The following is an 18,034-nucleotide window of genomic DNA, read 5'->3' as shown; positions in this document are numbered from 1 at the left end:
AGCCTCCTCAGGAAATACAGCAGCTGCTGAGCCTTCTTGACCAGCTGTGTGAGTTTGAGTCCCTCACTGACTCAAACTCCTTCAGTGACACTTGCAGCCTTGCAGATTAGTTTGCTGATCCTGATGCATCTCTGGAGCTGATGCTGTCCCCCAGCAGACAACAACAACATAGATGCTCTCACTAGTCCACTTTACCCTCTAATCACATCTCTGACATCTGCAGGTTGCTCCATAGAGACTCTTGTGCAATGCCAGGTGTTTGTGTTTGTCTGTAGGTACACATTAGATATGACCATAGACGCACACACACAAGTGAACACAGCAGCACAGATGGTTTCCACCTGCTTCCCTCTTTCTTCACACAACAGTGAGGATGATGAAGAGGTTTCAGGACGAGGTGGTCAGCAAGCACAGGATAAAGCAGGGCCATGAAACTCTCTGGTGCAGCAGATGTTTAATCAGACTCAGCTTTAGGCTTCTTTTCCCACCTGGCAGCAAAGTAACAGCTTCACTAATGTGAACAGTCACAATGTTAAACGTTTCTATATCTTCATATATTTTTATCTGTTGATGCTGCAGAATAAAGTCTGTTAACAGAGTGCAGGATGTGTAGAGCAGGTCCAGCTCTCCCTTTACTGTGTCCACTTTCATCAGCCCCTGTGAAGTGACACAGAGTGCATGTGTGTCTGTCAGCTGTTGTTTGTTGTGAAGGATGGAACAAATGAACACACACTTTTAGAGAAATCTGAAAAAGCAACACGTGCTTGGGCTCCTTCTGTGCTCGTCTTCATTAATGCTGATCTTTCTTTCCTGTTTGTTCTTTGGCACAAGCTTCAGTCTTTTCTCCCAGGGCTCCTTCACACTTAGAAACACACCTACATTCATTTATACACAAACATCATGAAACAAAGGCTTTGTAAAAGAGGACACGAGATCCTCTCTGAACAGCACATTCATATCAAACACAGGACTGAACAGGATATACTGAGTCTGTGCTGTTTTCATTGTTACTTGCTGAGTATTTTTCCAGTGTTTGAAATGTGACTCAAGTCTGATTCTTCTACTGTGTGTGAACTCTAAGCAGCTGCATTAAACAGCTGCTTTTCAAACCAGGCTCAATCCTATGACTCTGTGAATGTAAACTTTTGTCACCTGCATGAATAACAATCCTTGATCTAGTCAGGACTGCAGTGCTCCTGTGATCCCAGCTTATAGATGGAGGCTAGCATGAGAGGCTCAGCAGCTAAAGCAGCACACCTGGGTCTCCCAGCCTATTAAAAGCAGCCCTTTGCTTCACCTGCTTCACTAAACATTATTATTATTATTTAAGCAGAGTGGTGTGATTGATGTAGGCATTGCTGTGTGACAGGAGGACTTTTCTTGAAACAGCTCGTGTGACGTGAGCTGACGTAAAAACAGTGATGTTAGCTTGATTCTCTTGGCTAAAACTATTTTAAAAAGAGGGTCAATCATGCAAATCTGCCAATAGAAGCCAAAGTTACAGCCCCTCAGAGTTTAAAGAGAAAAGGCCCGTTTCCAACACTCGGTTGTGCAAAGGGAAACAGGCCCACAGTGCCTGAGTGTGTGGGTAATTCTTCAAATAATATTCAAAAGCAAACATTTTTAAGCATGTAAATAAAATTCAATCATTTCTGCTCTTCAATACCTAAGAAATGAAAACTGGCAGATGGTCCCAAAATGTGAAACGCCTGGCTATCTGTGCATTTAGTGCTGCAAGTTTTCACTGTTTACCTTCAGAAGCATAAATCTCTGCACAGATAATGTTCATATGTGGATTCCTGGTTTTCTGCAGTTAATTGTGACCCAAAGCGTATTTTTAAAGTGGTTCCAGGCAATAAAGTCTAAAAATAAATACATCTACTTCCTTTTTCTGTGTTCCAGCCTCAGTGACTCTGACACAGTGCTGTAATATTTACACCTCTGATGAAAACAGAGTTTGTAGTTGCAGAGAAATACTCGACTCATTTTGGGCATTTACGAGCAGGAACCTCAGAAAGCCCCTCGCTGCTTCACTGGTTAAGAAGCAAAGCAAACATTAGTTCACAGTGATGTTAATTAAGGCCCAAAGTTTAGGAACGAACGTCAGCACTTCACTAATGAATGTAATGCTGATTCATGTGCTTGTTTTGTAATGTGCATGTTGTGCGTTGCTATTTCCCATATTCTTTGGCACTGATAGATGAAGAGTCTCAGGCAGGACCGAGGCTGCCAGCTGCTGACAGTGAGCAGGGAGAGAGCAGCAGAAGCTGGGCAAGAGCAGGGCACCTTCAGCCCCCTTCATCAGTCAGAAATCATTTGGGTGTCTGTGTGAAATGTCTGATTTTTAAAATCTTTTTGTAGACATATTTATTAAATGTTTAACAATTATATAGAAGAAAGACAATGTAAAGAACAAAACATGACAAAACAAAAATGAGTTGAAGTTATGAACTGTTTCTGAGAGACAAATAACACCAGGATCCTTTTTGTGTAGCTGACAGCTGGTAACTGTGCAGGGGCGGGTCTAGCAAAGTGTTGCCAGGGGGGCAGGTAGGGCATTAACAGGGAGAGGGGGGCACAAAGACATACTTTTCTTTCTTATTCTCATTTAAAATGTCTCACTTTTAATAAATAATTATCTGAATCTTACAACAAACGTTTTCATCTGATGTAAAATGTATAGAAATCCATTATTGTACATAGTCATTTTTTAGGGTCCCATCATAATTTCTTCAGAAGTAAGTACTGCATATGATGCCAGTGTTTCCCACATTTTCTAGATTCTGCACCAGTACTGTGTGTAAAATGCATCAAAAAGTCCGTTTGATTCTTTCTCAGCTGTCTTTCTGTCTCCTTTCACTTTTTAAAGGTTGCCATGTTAGAAAACATATTTTGCCCTGCCGTGCTGTTTATTGATGTGGCAAATGAAAGGTTTATGAAAACATATCTAAATCTGTCATCAGTAATCAGCAATGATCATGTCTCACCTCTAGTCTCTGTCTTAATGTCAGGTTTCCACCGTGTGTTGTAGATGTTCAGGAGGTTAACTCGACCAACAGTCTACTTCCTGTTTAGAATACCAGGACAGGGAGGATGGTGCAGGTTTAAGTTTATTAGACTGATGCATGTATACCAACAAGACAGCGTCCATCACTGTGACAACAGCGTTTGTTTTCATTCAAAGGCTTCATGGTTTTTCCTTTAATACCTGGGGGGCCGGTCTCCAGTCAAAATGCCCGGGACCATTTTTTGTCCCAGTCCAGCCCTGGTGTCAGATCTGCATGCAGTGTCAATGAGACGATCAACAACAGATCAGACAAAACACTCAGGCGGACACTCCTCTGTAGAAGGAAACATGGAAAGTGTGAGGTAATCAGTGCACAACATCACTTTGTATTTCAGGCTGTTTTTATATAGAACTTCAGCACCAATGTAAAAGTTCTGGTTTGAGGAAGATGAAGAACATTTTCAGGAAGGATGCCGTCTGCAAGCAGAGCTGCTTGAACCTCAGCGCTGAGGTCCAGACTACTTCCTGTGAAGCCACGTGATGTAAATCTGCTGCTGTAACTTCACAGTTTACTGAAGCTAAATGCAACGTTACCATATAATCTGTTTTCAACAAAGGTTTCACTCCGTCCGGTGTTGATGGAATGATTCAGGCCGTACTCGTCAGGCTTCCCGTCGACCACACGCATTTCAGTCACAAACCCCGTGACTGACAACAAGGGAAACAGCAGAAGAAAAGATGTGAAAAATACTGGATGATGATGATGGAGGATTAACCGCGGTGGCTAAACTGTTTCCTGTCTTTGTGGGCGTACTCACAGGGAAGTTTCCAGGCACGTCAGTCTTGGTGGCTAAAGTCTCCATTTTCCAACATGTATCGCTACAGGTGCAAAGACACAACATTAATCATCAGTGTAAATATTTTAATGCTGTCCAAACGGTGTTTGCTTTGTCTGTCCTCTCGCGCTCACAGAGGAAACGAGGACGCCACCTTCAACCCATCTTCAGTTGGCTCAACCATGGCCGGACTTCCTGTTGGCTTTGTGACAGCAAACCACTTGAAATGAGAGCAAACTGCAGTCAAGCACCACTTACAGCAACCTGTGGACACGCAAATGGAAAGCACTGAGAATCATACAGAAGCATAAGAGCTGTTTATGGTAACACGTGTGTGTGTGTGTGTGTGTGTGTGTGTGTGTGTGTGTGTGTGTGTGTGTGTGTGTGTGTGTGCACATTAATAACACACTGATGTATGTTAGTTTGATTTATGCTATATCTGAGAAAACAACTGCAGAATTTTACATCAAAGTTTCCAAAGCTGATGTTTTGTTGTTCACTCTGTTTTATATTCATATAGTTTGTTGTTTTTAAATCAGTGGACAAAATAAATATTATCACACAAAATCCAGGGTGAAACATAACCAAATAACCTAAATGGTGAAGTCATTATAGAAGTACATGTTGCAAAGGTCAGCCTCCTGTATAGACTGCTAAACTGTCTGGGGGGCCCTGCCTGTCCTCGTTGGATAAGCTCCACCCCTTTTCCATAAGACGGAGACATTTGTATGAAAATAGATGGGCAGCAAAATAAAAAATATTATGGATGACTCTGTAAATCAAAGTCGGCCTGAGGCAGAAGCAGAAACCATGAGGAGCACAGCACCACTCCCACAAGGGCACGAAGTGAAGCCATAGCTGCTGAAGAGTGAAGACGTGATGATGGAGGAGATCACAGATGAAGATCTGCTGCCTGCTGACTCTTTATATAGAAGAGTGAGACTATCTCCCCACCAGCAGCTGCACTTATACAAACCCCAGGTGCTGGGATGGCTTTGAACATGTGACATTCTCTGCAAACACATGGACAGTTTCATAAGCACAAAGATTATTCCTGCAGCGGCAGAATCGTATCCACTGTGTGAGAGGTGAACGTCAGACAGTTCTTAGAAAATGTAGTTTCTCTTCAAGCTTTTAACGTCTCTTTTACCCCCATTTGTCTAAAACTACTTGACAGCCCTTCATGTCAGAGGTTTATTACCTGTGCAGGATGGAGCACATGGTCTCAGTCAGGCTGGACACGATCACTCCTACAGGAAGTAAATGTGATTTTATTTCACCTGTGAAATGATGAAAAACAGCAGAATAGCTCACGCTAACAAACGGGTGTTGAAATGTTTCATTTTCTGCTGTTTCACAGGTCAAAAAGGGCGTCGAAGCAAACTGAAGCTGAGCTGCTGCTGCTGTTGTAGTGCAGCATCTGCTGTGTGCTTCATCAGAGAACCTTCTGTACACAGCAGACAGAGGCTGCTGCCACTGAAGTCCATCTGCTAGAGAGCTTTAAACACTGGTTATTGAAGTGGCTTTGATGATACTGATACACAGTCTTTGCTGCTGTCACAGGACAGGGATCCACCAGGGAGTAGTTGTCAGGATAAAGAGCCTTCGCTTCTCTAAATATAAACTGGATACTTGTAGGAAACTTTGGGAAGCAGCATTTTTCCTCATATCGTCTAAACTGAAGTTAGCTCAGGTGCTTCTTCCATACTTGCTCTGCAGAAAGCCAAAGAGTTTGGAGCTCTGCAAACATTTGCAGCACAGCTGGATGTTTGTAACTTTGGTCACCTCTGTATCATCCCTCAGATTCTTTCTGCACAGCTTTGAAACCACGACAGCACGAGTGATGCTGAGGAGACGTCCAGTTTAAACAGACCTTTATTCCTGGAACACAAACACATGAAGTGATGCTGCTAAAGAAGAACATTTAATCGCACTAATGAATCAAGCATCTGTTTGTCTGTCAGTCTGTCAACAGTTCCTCTGATCGACTTCAGACTTGGTGGGTATTTTGTTTTTGCAGCGGTCAAAGTCGATCAGCGTGTTGCTTTGTCTGCTGTAAATCTGCCTGTACAAAGGGAAACATGCATGTTTTAGATGCAAACTCACAACATGGCTGCATTTTTGTGATTATGTGTATTTTATATTGATTTATTCTATTATGTTTTGTATATGAATCTTTACAAGTGTGTCGATACAAAGGCTTGATTAAAACAAAGGTCTCAGCTGTGCTGTTAGGGATGCTCTCATATTTGTTTCAAATGTAATAAATCAAAGGATTTCAGGCTTTTCATCCTTTTTATTTGTTTGGTTCTAACAGCAGCTGGATAAAAACATGCAGGTGATGAATATAATTGTGTGATATTATGAGCATTGTGAATAAAGAAAGAGCAGAGATAGTAAAAAGGAAACAGGTGATGGACGTGAGATTTTCAGAACAAAAGCTCCTCAGTGAGACGATCACCTGGACACAAGGTCAGGCAGCTGGGACTCATCTAGAGAGCAAAATGGAAAAGTGATCTGTGCAGAACATCACTGTTGATTGCAGTTATTTACATCAGACTTCTTCTCTGAGATAAGAGCACCGTTTGTGGGAAAGATGACAGTATTTCCAGGCTGGATGCTGTTTGCAGGGAGAACTGAATGAAAGTCTCCTGCACCTCAGCGCTGAGGTCCACACCTGTGAACACAGATGAGGTCAATCTGCTGCAGCACGTAGAGCTTTACTGATCAGCAGGTTCAAAGGATTCAGCAGAGCGTAGAGTCAGAGCTAAATGCCACATCACCATAGAGTTTGTTAACAACAGCTTTCTTTGCCCTTTGTCTCGATGGACTGAATCAGGGATACTCGTCATACTTCACCTCAACCACGTCACTGAGAGACCCCAGCCTGACACAGCAGCAGAGATGATGAAAGCAGAAACAGCAAACAGATGCTTCAGTTGTGTTTCTCTGTGTGTGTGCGCTCACGCCCACTTGTGTGTGTGAACTTTCCACGTACCTCAGCTTGTTTCTCCAACATGAGCCATCAGGGCTGAAAAACATCACTAACACATGAATTCTTTCTCTTTTTGTTATCACCTGTGATCATGTGTCTTATGTTTCTGTCATTCACCAGTTCTTGTATAGTTACGTGTAACTAGACTTCTGTGGGACGTAAATGATTGTTTTGTATGCAGATCTGTACAAAGGATGTAAACACTTGATTACAAAGGAGATCTCAGCTGTGTTGTTGTGGATGGACTTCAACGTATTTGTTAAAAAAGAGAATAAAGCAAAGTGTTTTAGCTGTTTGGGAGTTTTTGTTTGATTCCATTCAGTTTTATTTCTATGGAGTCAAATAATAAGAAAGGCTCTAGAACAGCCCTGAGTTTGTCCAGGTGACATTCCTCTGAAGAACAAAGACAAAGAGGAAGAAGGGGACTCGTTTTCAAGTCTTGTTTCTTTCAAAATAAAAGCTGAAATGTTTTGGAAGCATGATAATATTTCAGCCAGGATGCTGTCTCCAAGGAGACCTGCACCTCAGCGCTGAGCTCCACATCACGCCCTGTGAAAGCACAGATATAAATCTGCTGCAGTGAGAAGAACTTTACCCAACACAAGTGTAGAAGTAGACATTTGACTTTACCTACAACCTGTTAACAACAAAGCTTTCATTGCCTCTGCTGTTGATGTCATGTAGGACTAATCATACTTCACATCAGCCATGCACACGTCAGAGGATCTCCAGGCTTTCAGTAATAAAGCCAAGCAGATGATGTGAACATAGCAATAGTAAAACATGCATCATAATCAGCTGTATGTGTCGACTATGTGGCACCTCAGTCTTGTTGGCATGAAGAAAAGTTGTGTAACATGTAGCATAAGGGCTGCAAAGACATCATGTAGACAGCAGTCGTCTGTTAGTCGTAACGTATCTCCTGTTAAAGAGTTAAATGTGCGTTCTCCATCTCTGTCCTCTCACAGCTCGCCGTACACCAACTCCAGCTGTGGTAACCATGGCTGTGCCCATCAACACGCTGAAGCTGAGACGCCACCCGTCACTATGGCGACTCCAATAGGGTTACCTGTCAGCTGTGAACGCATGAAAGGAAAACAGCAGAAACACAGACATGTTTACTGGAACATTTCCTATTGACAGCTTTATGGAAAAGTGGGTTTAAACACTTTTCTATGTTTTATTTTGTTTATTTATGGATTTATTGTGAAAGGAATTTCAAAGGTTTAATTTGACCTTTCCCCTGTTTTTCATACAGACTGGAGACGAATGGATGGTGCTTTCTTTGTTTGTCTAAAGATAATGAATAAAACTCTACAGACATCTTAAACCACCCTCCTTTCTATATATTTTGTTATATAAATGGAAAGTATATAAGACACAAACTGAGCTTATATGATACTAAGGACCCTGGAGGTCAGTCCACCTTTATAATTCAGCACAGCCTGGAGTCTTGGTCTTTTCTTGGATGTTGGTTCCCTTTGTTTCCATCCTCTGTTAAGATGTTTCAGTAATGTTGAGGTCTGGGGAGGCCAATCCATGGCTGACGTCCTGTGATGCTGCATTAGCAGTTTGTTCATAGTGAAAAATGAAGCCACTGCCAATCAGACATTTGCACAGTGGATCAACTTCTGATGGTACTGTCCTGAATTCCACACCTATAATATGTTTGCATGTACTGATGAATATGTGCAGCTGATTTTCAGTCCAGTTCCTGTGTGACAGACGCCAGTCTTTCTGCCTGTGTCCTTCCTTAACAATAGAGCCATCCTTCCACTGAGACTGTTTCTGATGAGGCTTCACTGAGCAGTAGATGGATCCCTCAGCTCATCTAATCGTCCTATTTCTAACACATGACTGTCAGAAACTGTTAATCTGCTGCAGCTCTTTAACTCCTCCACTTCTTTTTTTGTAATCTCTTAGTTTCCTCATCTTTTAAGGTGGCACTGCACACCAGATCCAAAGTCAACATGCTGTTATATAATGGAGTTGAACCTGTAATGGAGTTTGATTTAAACCAATCAGCAATTAAGTGAATGATGATGAGCAAAGATGGTGGAGGTGGTGGATGAAGACCCGGACAGCTGTGGTTGGCTCCTCGTATAGAGCAGAGTGAGGTTGTGTTTGCACATTATTATAAAACCATGTTCACCATATATTTTAGCTGCAGACAATAACATGATTTCTTTGCTGTGGTGATTTTATTCCACTTTGGTAAAATGGAAAACCATCATTTCTTGCTGTAATTCACACATTATTCCAAGAGCCTCAACACGAGCCTTGTAGTCCGACCATATATAGACAAATCAATAGTTGTGTTTGTAACAGCTCACGAACATGAATCGTTCCACATTACTTTAAAATCATTGCAAACTAAACTGGAATAAATGAGTGTTTATATATAGTTTTGTCTCAGCTGTTCATACACAGTGTTTCAGTTCTTATCAGAGTCCCACCGTCTCACTGTGGTGAACCTTTAGCTCTGTTGGAAGCGTGTTGTTAGACCAGGTTTCCCTCATTTAAAAATAATCTCTCATTAGAAATGGACATGATGTCTAAGACATAGAAATGCTTATTATGGGTTCACTTGATGTCACTGAAAAGATGCACATGGGTAACGTGCAGGCCGTCCAGCTCCGAGGTTTATCTCCTCACCTCGAGTCTGCGACACTCTCTCCGTGTCCTCTCAGATAAGGGCGCGCACATTTCTGCACCATCTTCTAAATTACAAAGAGCGATTCACAAAACAGAAGCTCACAAAACACTCATCACAAACCAAAAATGGCTCCACTGAGCGTCAAACTGTCACCAGAATTACTGATAATCTAAAGACTCACAGAACTCATTTTGTCTCATTGTGTCTTAGTTTGAGACATAAGTGCATGATCATAATACTGTGTAGTTAGATGAGACAGAGCTGATGCTTGCTCTTAATTATCCTCTTCATGTTTCCCGAGCCTCAGCAGTGGAAGCTACCATGGATAGAAAGACTATGACTCATCTTAAATCTCAAATCTTTGTCTCCAAAGAGCTGCTGATGTGTCCGATATGATCCACAAGCTTAAACTAGGATTATAAGTGTGTGCAGTGATGTGTGTGAAACCTCTGAGGACTCACACGTGTGTGCTTCAGCCCACACACACATATGAAGCACTGCGACCTCACACAGAAGTGTTTTACACATCCAGCCTGAATCCTGATCATTTCTACAGTTTATTAAGTTCAGCTTCACCTGAACATCAGTGATGAAGCTGCTCTGACTCCATCACAGCTCACAGCTGTTGGAATGAGTCAAACAATGAAGAAGGTTCAGAAACAGCTGATGATTTTACAGAAACATGATGCAAACATGAAAATGGACACATGATTTTTTATTAACAGACACTGTTTATGTTTCACTGTGCATGACGTCATCAACACTGACACCAGGGGGCGCTCATCAGCAGCCTGAGGAACTGTGATAAGGGAGGGAGACGCAGTGTTGTGTGTACTGCAGTCGGACAGAAGGAAAAACTTCCTCCTGAAAACATTTTCATCCTTCCCAAAAGTGTTTGAGTCAAATGTTACAAATATATAAATACAATAAAACACAGGGTCTTACATAAAATTAGTGATGCAGTTGTGCACTGAGCACCTTTCCAATGTTCCTTCCTCAGATGAGTCCAGCTGCTGAACACATTAACATCTGTATGTAAATGTAGCCGAGAACCAACCTGAGCACTGCTGGGAAAATACAAAGGCAACCATCAAAGTGCTGTATTATCTTATTTATTCTGAATGTTGACTTAGATCCACACCACGATTTATGAAACTATAGAACTAAAATAACAACAATCGTCTGCTTCTTTAAAATTTCTTTCATTACATCAAACCAGTGAAAACTGAAAAAAACAAAGAGCTGTTAGCATGTTCAGACCAACTTTGAGACAGAGACTGTAAAGTTCTGCACTTTAAATCCTGCCTGTGTTCCTGCAAATGATTCACACTGAAAGTATCTTAGTTTAGTATTGAGTGAGCCACAAAGCAGCCTGATAGCTTTAAAACAGTAAAAGTAAATGAAATTGACAGTTTCAGTGTAGCTGGATCTATTATTGGGGGGTCATGGCCCCCGTAACCCCACCTGGTCCTGAGGTCAAATCCACCATCTTTGTTTCAGAGCTTCATGTTCTCCCGTGTTTGTGTGCGTCCTCTCCGGTACTCCGGCTTCCTCCCACAGTCCAAACACATGCAGTTAGTGGGGTCAGGTTAGCTGTGAGTGGTTGTGTCTCTGTGTTATTCCACCTTAATCAATGACTTCCTGTTAGCATGAAGTGCTTCTGTAGGACTGATGTCTTTTTCATGGTTGGATCATTTAAATGAAGCTGGACTCAGATGCAGTAAATAAGCTGATTGATCATTAATGAATAAAGCTGGTCAAACACATCACGTGGACACATGTGATTGTGTGTTGTAGTATTGATCCCAATGCTGGTATCAGTCCTGGATCAATAACACTGGATGGATGCGTTCAGCATGGAGCCCCTGAGCTGTGTTACAGACAAACATGGAAACTGACAGGTCTGTGTCATTCACAGTCTGTAACACTTCTAAACAACAGAGGCTGACCCAAGTGCCTCAGAGCCAGGCACGCTCACATCACAGCTCTCTAAATAAGCCAGTTTCAAAATAAGAGCTGAAAGCTGTGTTTGCTTGTGTTAGCTTATTATTGTGGAGACTAACATTCAGTGATCATGTGTTCAGACTCATAATGATTACTCTCAGAAATCCTGATCTTTGTATTTACTGTGTGTTGGATCAATAACTGAGATTCATGGTATCACACAGCTGTGCTGCTGCTGCTGATGTCAGCACATCTGGAACAATACGAGGTATCTGCTACCAGACTGAGCAGGACGTGAGACCTGTGGACTGTTTAAAGCTGTCCCTCCACAGCTCACTCAGACCTGATCCACACCTCAGTGATATTCTCTGACTTCCTCACACTCAAAAAAATCAACTAGGGCATGTGTTTGATTAACAAAGTAGTAATATGTTTACATCACATGAAGAAATCATTTTTATGCTCATTAAATGATTCATTCTTTTTTGTTGAATATAAATCAAAGAAAACTTTGATGAGTTAAATTCGTTCATGGCAATCCAATGAGAATGAGGTCCATCAAACCAACGGCTCTGATAGCGTCATGTATTGCGCATGCTCCACGCCCACCGGATGCGGAAAGGTCCGTTGAGAAGTTAACGAGCGCACGTGGAGTTACTTCTTTGGCATACCTGATAGTGAGGTAAGTAATATTTCTTGATATATTTATTTAGGTTAGTGGAGTGAGAGATAAATACTATTACCGTATTTTCACGACCATAAGGCGCACTTAAAAGCCTTAGATTTTCTTCAAAAAGTGCGGCGCGCCCTATAGTGCAGTGCGCCCTGTGTGTTGTAAGGAGGACGTAGTAGAGAACACCATGAGAACGTTAAAGGGTGAAGTGTGGGCGTTGATCGTATATACCGGGACAATCGCACATACCTGTATAAAAGAACAGGTATGTGCATTATGTGGAACATCGTTGTTTTAACAACCCTGAAAATGGCAAAGAGACACGCTTACGAAGCACAGTTTAAACTGAAGGCCATCAGCTACGCGGAGGAACATGGAAATCGAGCAGCGGCGAGAGAATTTAAGATTAACGAATCGATGGTTCGCAAATGGAGGAAGCTAGAAAACAAGCTCCGGCAGGTCAAGAAAACGCAGCTGAGTTTCCGCGGAAATAAGGCGAGGTGGCCCGAGTTGGAGGAAAGACTTGAGCGGTGGATCATCGAGCAAAGAGCGAGCAGGAGAAGCGTTTCGACGGTCACCATTCGGCTAAAAGCAGTTTCACTTTCACTTTTTATGACACGGTGCCATTTTTCCATCCGGACCAGGACTACAGTAGCGCAGCAACTTCCAGCGGATTATAAGGAAAAGCTGGCCATCTTCCGCTCCTACTACAGCAAACACATCGGCGACAAAAACATCCAGCCCAGCTACATCACTAACATGGACGAGGTCCCGCTCACTTTTGACATCCCGGTGAGTCACACTGTGGAGAAGCAGGGGACCAGCACGGTAGCGATACGCACAACGGGGTATGAAAAGTCTTCTTTTACTGTTGTGCTTGGCTGCCATGCTAATGGACAGAAACTGCCGCCTATGGTGATTTTTAAGCGAAAGACTTTGCCTAAAGAGAAGTTTCCAGCAGAAATCATCATTAAGGCAAATGAAAAGGGCTGGATGGATGAGGAAATGATGAAAGACTGGCTGAGGGAGGTGTATGTAAGGAGACCAGGTGGTTTTTTCCACGCAGTTTCACTAAGAGTGGAAGGCAGCGCCGGGCGAGTTACGCCACAATTTGCCAATGGATTGTAGATGCTTGGGCTAACATGTCTGCTGGCACTGTTGTTTGAGCTTTCGCAAAAGCCGGCATCATTTCCGAGGAGCCGCACGGCACGGAAAGTGACTCTGACAGTGAAGAAAGTGAACCTGGCATGTTTGATGGAGATTTAGCGCAGCTGTTCAATTCAGACACAGAGGATGAGGACTTCCATGGGTTTGATTGATGATAAAAATGTGAGTACCAAACTCAGTTTTGCTCCTGCTTTATTTTTAAATACGCACACTTGTATGCTTGTGTGTTGTTGATGATGACGATTACTGGTAATAAAAATGTGAGTAAGGTACCGAACTCAGGTTTGCTCCCGCTTTATTTTTAAATACGCATACGGTACTTGTATGCGCCCTATGATCCAGTGCGCCTTATGTGTGTGTTAAATACAGTAATGGCACACATAACTGAGACTGCACCTTTTAGTACAGTGCGCCTTATGGTCGTGAAAATACGGTAGTTAAAAATTTTTACCTGTGTAGTGTGGAGATTTATATATAGCAGGGAGGTTGTAGACCCAAGCATTTTTCAAATGTAAGTCGGTGAATTTAATGTTTTTTTAAAAACTTAACCGGAGTCGCTAATTGTTGCAACAGAGCAAAAACTGATGAGGTTATTTTGGTAAGTTCGGTTTTTTTTTTGTTTCTGTCGACTTTGAATGAGGTTTGTTTCATGGTTATCTGCGTTGGTAGGACTGTTTTTCTTCTCTGGAGTTAGCTAACTTTGAAGAGCGGGAAAGCCGCGTAGAGCCGTTACGTCTTCGCATATAGCTCCGTGAATGACAGGTTACTTTCTGCTTAACCGGAGTTGGTGATTGTTGGTAGTAGTGGTAAGACTGACCGACATGGTTTTGGTGATTTTATGAGTGTTTTATGATGCTCTATCTAAAATTCCTGTTTTTGTCAGTGGAGTTTAGTCGCGGGCAACCGCATTAACTGGATTGATGAAAGGTTTAATTCAACTAAACCAGCGTTTAGGGGAGTTAATAACAAGGAGTAAGATAAAATCTGTCACAATAATTGCATGTGCATTTTCTTTTTTTGTAATATATTCACTTAGTTTTCGAATTCAGAATGATTTAGGTGGATAATTGTTCGGGTTATAGTTTCTCTGGTGCTCTGCATTAAGGCTGACTAACGGTGCGTTCACACCGAACGCGATAGACGCCCCTAGCTGATCGCGTGCACATTTGCACCTCGAAGCGCGTCCAGCATGAACTGGTCGAGCTTTATATGCAATTTTCACGCGTATGAAGAAGAGATCTGGGAGGAAGTAGTGCCAGACGGTATGTTATTAAAATGGCAGCTGTCAATCTAGCGTTTGAAGAAAGAGTCTCCCTTCTCTATTTGCTGTGGAGAGCAGAGCAGTGCCTAAAGGACGTCCTCACCGTACCTGGGTCCATCAGGTCTTCCACAAGCATGAGCAGTTTGGTGAGTTTCACCACTTGCTCCAGAAGCTCCGTCTGGATGACGGCCGCTTTCAGCTGTACCACCTTCTGTCCCTTGCCGAGTTTGAGGAGCTGCTGTCCCGCAGATTTTACCAACTCGAGCGGTAGACGTGATAAGCGCGAATGCACAAAATGCACCACACAAACTGCAGCGCGTATTTTACTTCGCGCTTCAAAGGCGTCAGTCGTGTGAAGTAGGCAGAAAAGCGTTTTCTCAATGCAAATCTGCTTCCGAAGTTTAGCTGGACCTCCAGTCGCGCTTCATCGTGCTCCTCCATTGACTTTACATGTAAACCTGAAGCTCTGGTCGCGTCTATCGCGTTCGGTGTGTACGCACCGTAACAGTCTTCACATTTCACAGTATGTAGATATTAACACAAATTTGTCAGAGTAATAACTTTGTTTTAATTAATTTCTCTCCCCAGAAATACATCACAAAATAAAGCCACATTCCCATGCTCTGAGATTCTTATGCACCTCCTCAACAATACATGGTAAGTTCATGTTTGCCTTATTATTATTATTATTATGTTATTTATTTTTTTTGGATGATGCAGAAGTTTAATCTCCTTGACGTTTTCTAATGCATATTTCATTTTTTATCAGTGACGTGTATGTGGCAGTGCAAGCATTGTGTTACCAGAGAGAGCAGCAGGTACAAATTACTTCAACATTATAAACTACATCATCATTACGGAATAGGTCAACATTATCTGTGCATATATGTTAATTGTCCGTGCACATTTAAGACTTGGAGTGGACTGAACACTCATGTCTATAAAGCTCATTCATCTCAGTTTACACAGACAGCTTCAAGTTCAGTAACTTTTAAATGTGAGTTATGTGACTGCAGTGACGTCTTCTCTGAGAGAGATTTTTTTGTCCATATTGGAAGTAACGAGACAGTTAGTTGTGTGTTTCTTGGTTGCCCTTTCAAGACAAATATTTACAATACATTTTATACACACAAGAGGAAGCATCATCCACACACACTTAAAGATTTTAAAGACAGGGTAGTTACACGTGTGGACCCAGTTCAAGTGATAGAGTCCTCTGATAATGTAAGGGCTAGCTGTTCTGAAGATGTATCCTATGGTGAATTTGAAAGTGAGTCAGTGACAGAATGTGATAATAGTGCTGTTGAAAATCAGCCCGAACTAATTGAACGGAAATTAGCAGTAATATTGTTGAAATTGGAACACATATTTCATGTTCCAGCAAAAGGATTAGATGAGTTCTTAGAGGAGTTAGTTTTTCTGTTGAGTTCAGCTAGTGTACCTCTGACAAAGCGTACAATTAGAGAAATTTTTAAGAGCCTTAACCTCCATATTAGTCAGGCTGTTATTGAAGAGCTTGCAAATTCTGTATGTGTTTCTAACCCTGTGGCTAAAATATTGGGAAAGTGTGGCCTTCTTGCCACTCCTTATAAAAGAAAACTATACTACATACAAAATTTTAGGGTTGTAGAGCCTGTTGAGTATTTTTTATCGATAGACCAAAGGAAGTCATTTCAGTACAAACGCTATATAAGAACCAGTCTATTTACCATGTGGCCTTTTGGACTCTTCCAAACTAAGTATTCCTTTTTCAAACTGCTGCCTAAAAGCTAAATATTGTCATTATGGATTCCCTTTTTTCTTAGGATGACACAATACATACAAGACGAGCATGCATCCTGAAGTCCTTGTGTGTCTACCTGAATGAAGACCATGAGAAACTTGTGAAGGAATATACGGTCAGTTACATTCACAAGTTGTTCTGTGTTATGTAATTTGCTCCAGGAGTTATGGGTAATTTCAATATATGAAATGGTAAAATGTGACACCACGTGTGAATAAAAGATATTGCAATTGGTCCTTGTTTTGTTTCATGTCAAATTTCTGAGGTGTGAAACCAGAGACATAGAATTTAGTAAATATATCAGCATATTCACGCTGATTGCTGAATTCCTTTATTTTTTTCATATCTAGACTCAAACAAATGTATTATTGTATTTTACGTCACAGAACACTGAGGCCAACACTGAAGCCATGGAACAAACTGTGATGGGAGTGTATGTCATACATCAGGAGGGTGCGGAGCCTGGAGATGACCCAGAGAACATCGGTGTCCTGATTGAAGGCGTGGAGGTTCTCACTGGTTTGAGGAGCATTGCAATTGCTTGTGCTCTGTTATTTGGACTGATATACTGTCTGAACCTAAGCTACCCACCGGAGCTCAAATGCACTTTTGAAGTCTTGCAAAAGATTATCATGAAGCTGGATGGACAGAGGTTGTCATCCAAGGCACAGTTTCTAAAAAACAAGCTAATGGGGTGAATGAGCTTGAAACAGACTCAGGCAAGCCAGATATTTTTTTTTCAAGGTTTTTGCAATGCAAATATGTGTTTACTGTTTTAAAGTTTAAAATTGTAAGTTATAAAATGTTCATATAAACTATGTGGTTTGCTCTGCGGCTATTATACAAAGATTGTTTGTTCATAACTTAAAGTCTTATACAGTTTAAGTGTAAACACTGATTTTTGCCAGATGGCAATTGTTACAAAGGCAAATGCACACTGGTTTTCACAAATTGTTTGAGTGGAGCAGTTATGCTCAAAATTGAATGTTTTCTCCACACGTTAAATAGCATAAAGTCACTATTAATGGATACAGCCTGATTAAATGGAGGACTAATGTATGCAAGCAACATAGTAATGTTGAATGTTATGTCTGAGCTTTAAATTGTGTTAAAATTCATATTGTTGTTTGCAATGCATATTTTACTACATTTTACGAAAGTTGCTTTGGGGATAATATTTTTTGTCTGCAAACTATTCAACAGACTTATTTCATTTTTATTATTAGGGTTAGGGTTATTTTATTGTATTTTTTCTTTCAGTCAGCATGTCTTGATCTGGAAGTTCTGTGGTCTTAGTATGAGATGGTTAAAGGGGAGAAAGCTAGGCTGAACTGGGATCCTGCCAACTGTTTTAAGAATGTTCAAGCAAAATAAAAGAGATGGTTTTGCAAGTTATCATTTATGTATGTTTCATTAATTTAATTAAAAGTAATGTTTACATAAGCAATACAAACACTAACTGAAACATGATTGGTGTAAGTACTACAGACATAAATTACATTTGTTCATTCAACAAGATTAACATTGGTGTAACAAATATTTTACTAGTTCATGTAACAAGACTGACTTTTGATGTGCCAAGGTGTTTAAACAATATAACATGAATTTAAATTAATTAGACTAACTTGGTACAAACATGTTAACTGAATAAAAATCAAATTAACTGAATGTTAATGTTTAAATTATGTTACACTTACAAACATATTTAGTGT

General features: G+C 41.2%; 1 protein-coding gene across 1 annotated transcript; it reads left to right on the top strand.

The window, feature by feature from the left end:
• Nucleotides 1-11,879: 11,879 nt before the first annotated feature.
• Nucleotides 11,880-17,762, top strand: LOC308410910 (uncharacterized protein). Its single transcript, XM_080904586.1, has 5 exons — nucleotides 11,880-12,120; nucleotides 15,128-15,196; nucleotides 15,309-15,357; nucleotides 16,345-16,437; nucleotides 16,709-17,762. Exons 1-5 carry the CDS (start codon nucleotides 11,981-11,983, stop codon nucleotides 17,018-17,020), a joined length of 663 nt encoding a protein of 220 aa, XP_080760712.1. The 5' UTR covers nucleotides 11,880-11,980; the 3' UTR covers nucleotides 17,021-17,762.
• Nucleotides 17,763-18,034: the final 272 nt, after the last annotated feature.

The sequence above is a fragment of the Rhamphochromis sp. 'chilingali' genome (genome assembly GCF_963969265.1).
Source record: "Rhamphochromis sp. 'chilingali' genome assembly, chromosome: 15".
In the NCBI taxonomy this organism is placed as follows: domain Eukaryota; kingdom Metazoa; phylum Chordata; class Actinopteri; order Cichliformes; family Cichlidae; genus Rhamphochromis; species Rhamphochromis sp. 'chilingali'.
The sequence above is the reverse complement of the archived record's forward strand: the minus strand, read 5'-3'. Positions and strand labels throughout refer to the sequence as shown.

Excerpts from the sequence above, each read along its gene's own strand:
- LOC308410910 (XM_080904586.1), top strand. The coding sequence starts at position 11,981 with ATGAGAATGAGGTCCATCAAACCAACGGCTCTGATAGCGTCATGTATT. Across the intron at positions 15,197-15,308 it reads CACCTCCTCAACAATACATG|TGACGTGTATGTGGCAGTGC; the intron begins GTAAGTTCATGT and ends ATTTTTTATCAG. Across the intron at positions 16,438-16,708 it reads AACTTGTGAAGGAATATACG|AACACTGAGGCCAACACTGA; the intron begins GTCAGTTACATT and ends TTTACGTCACAG.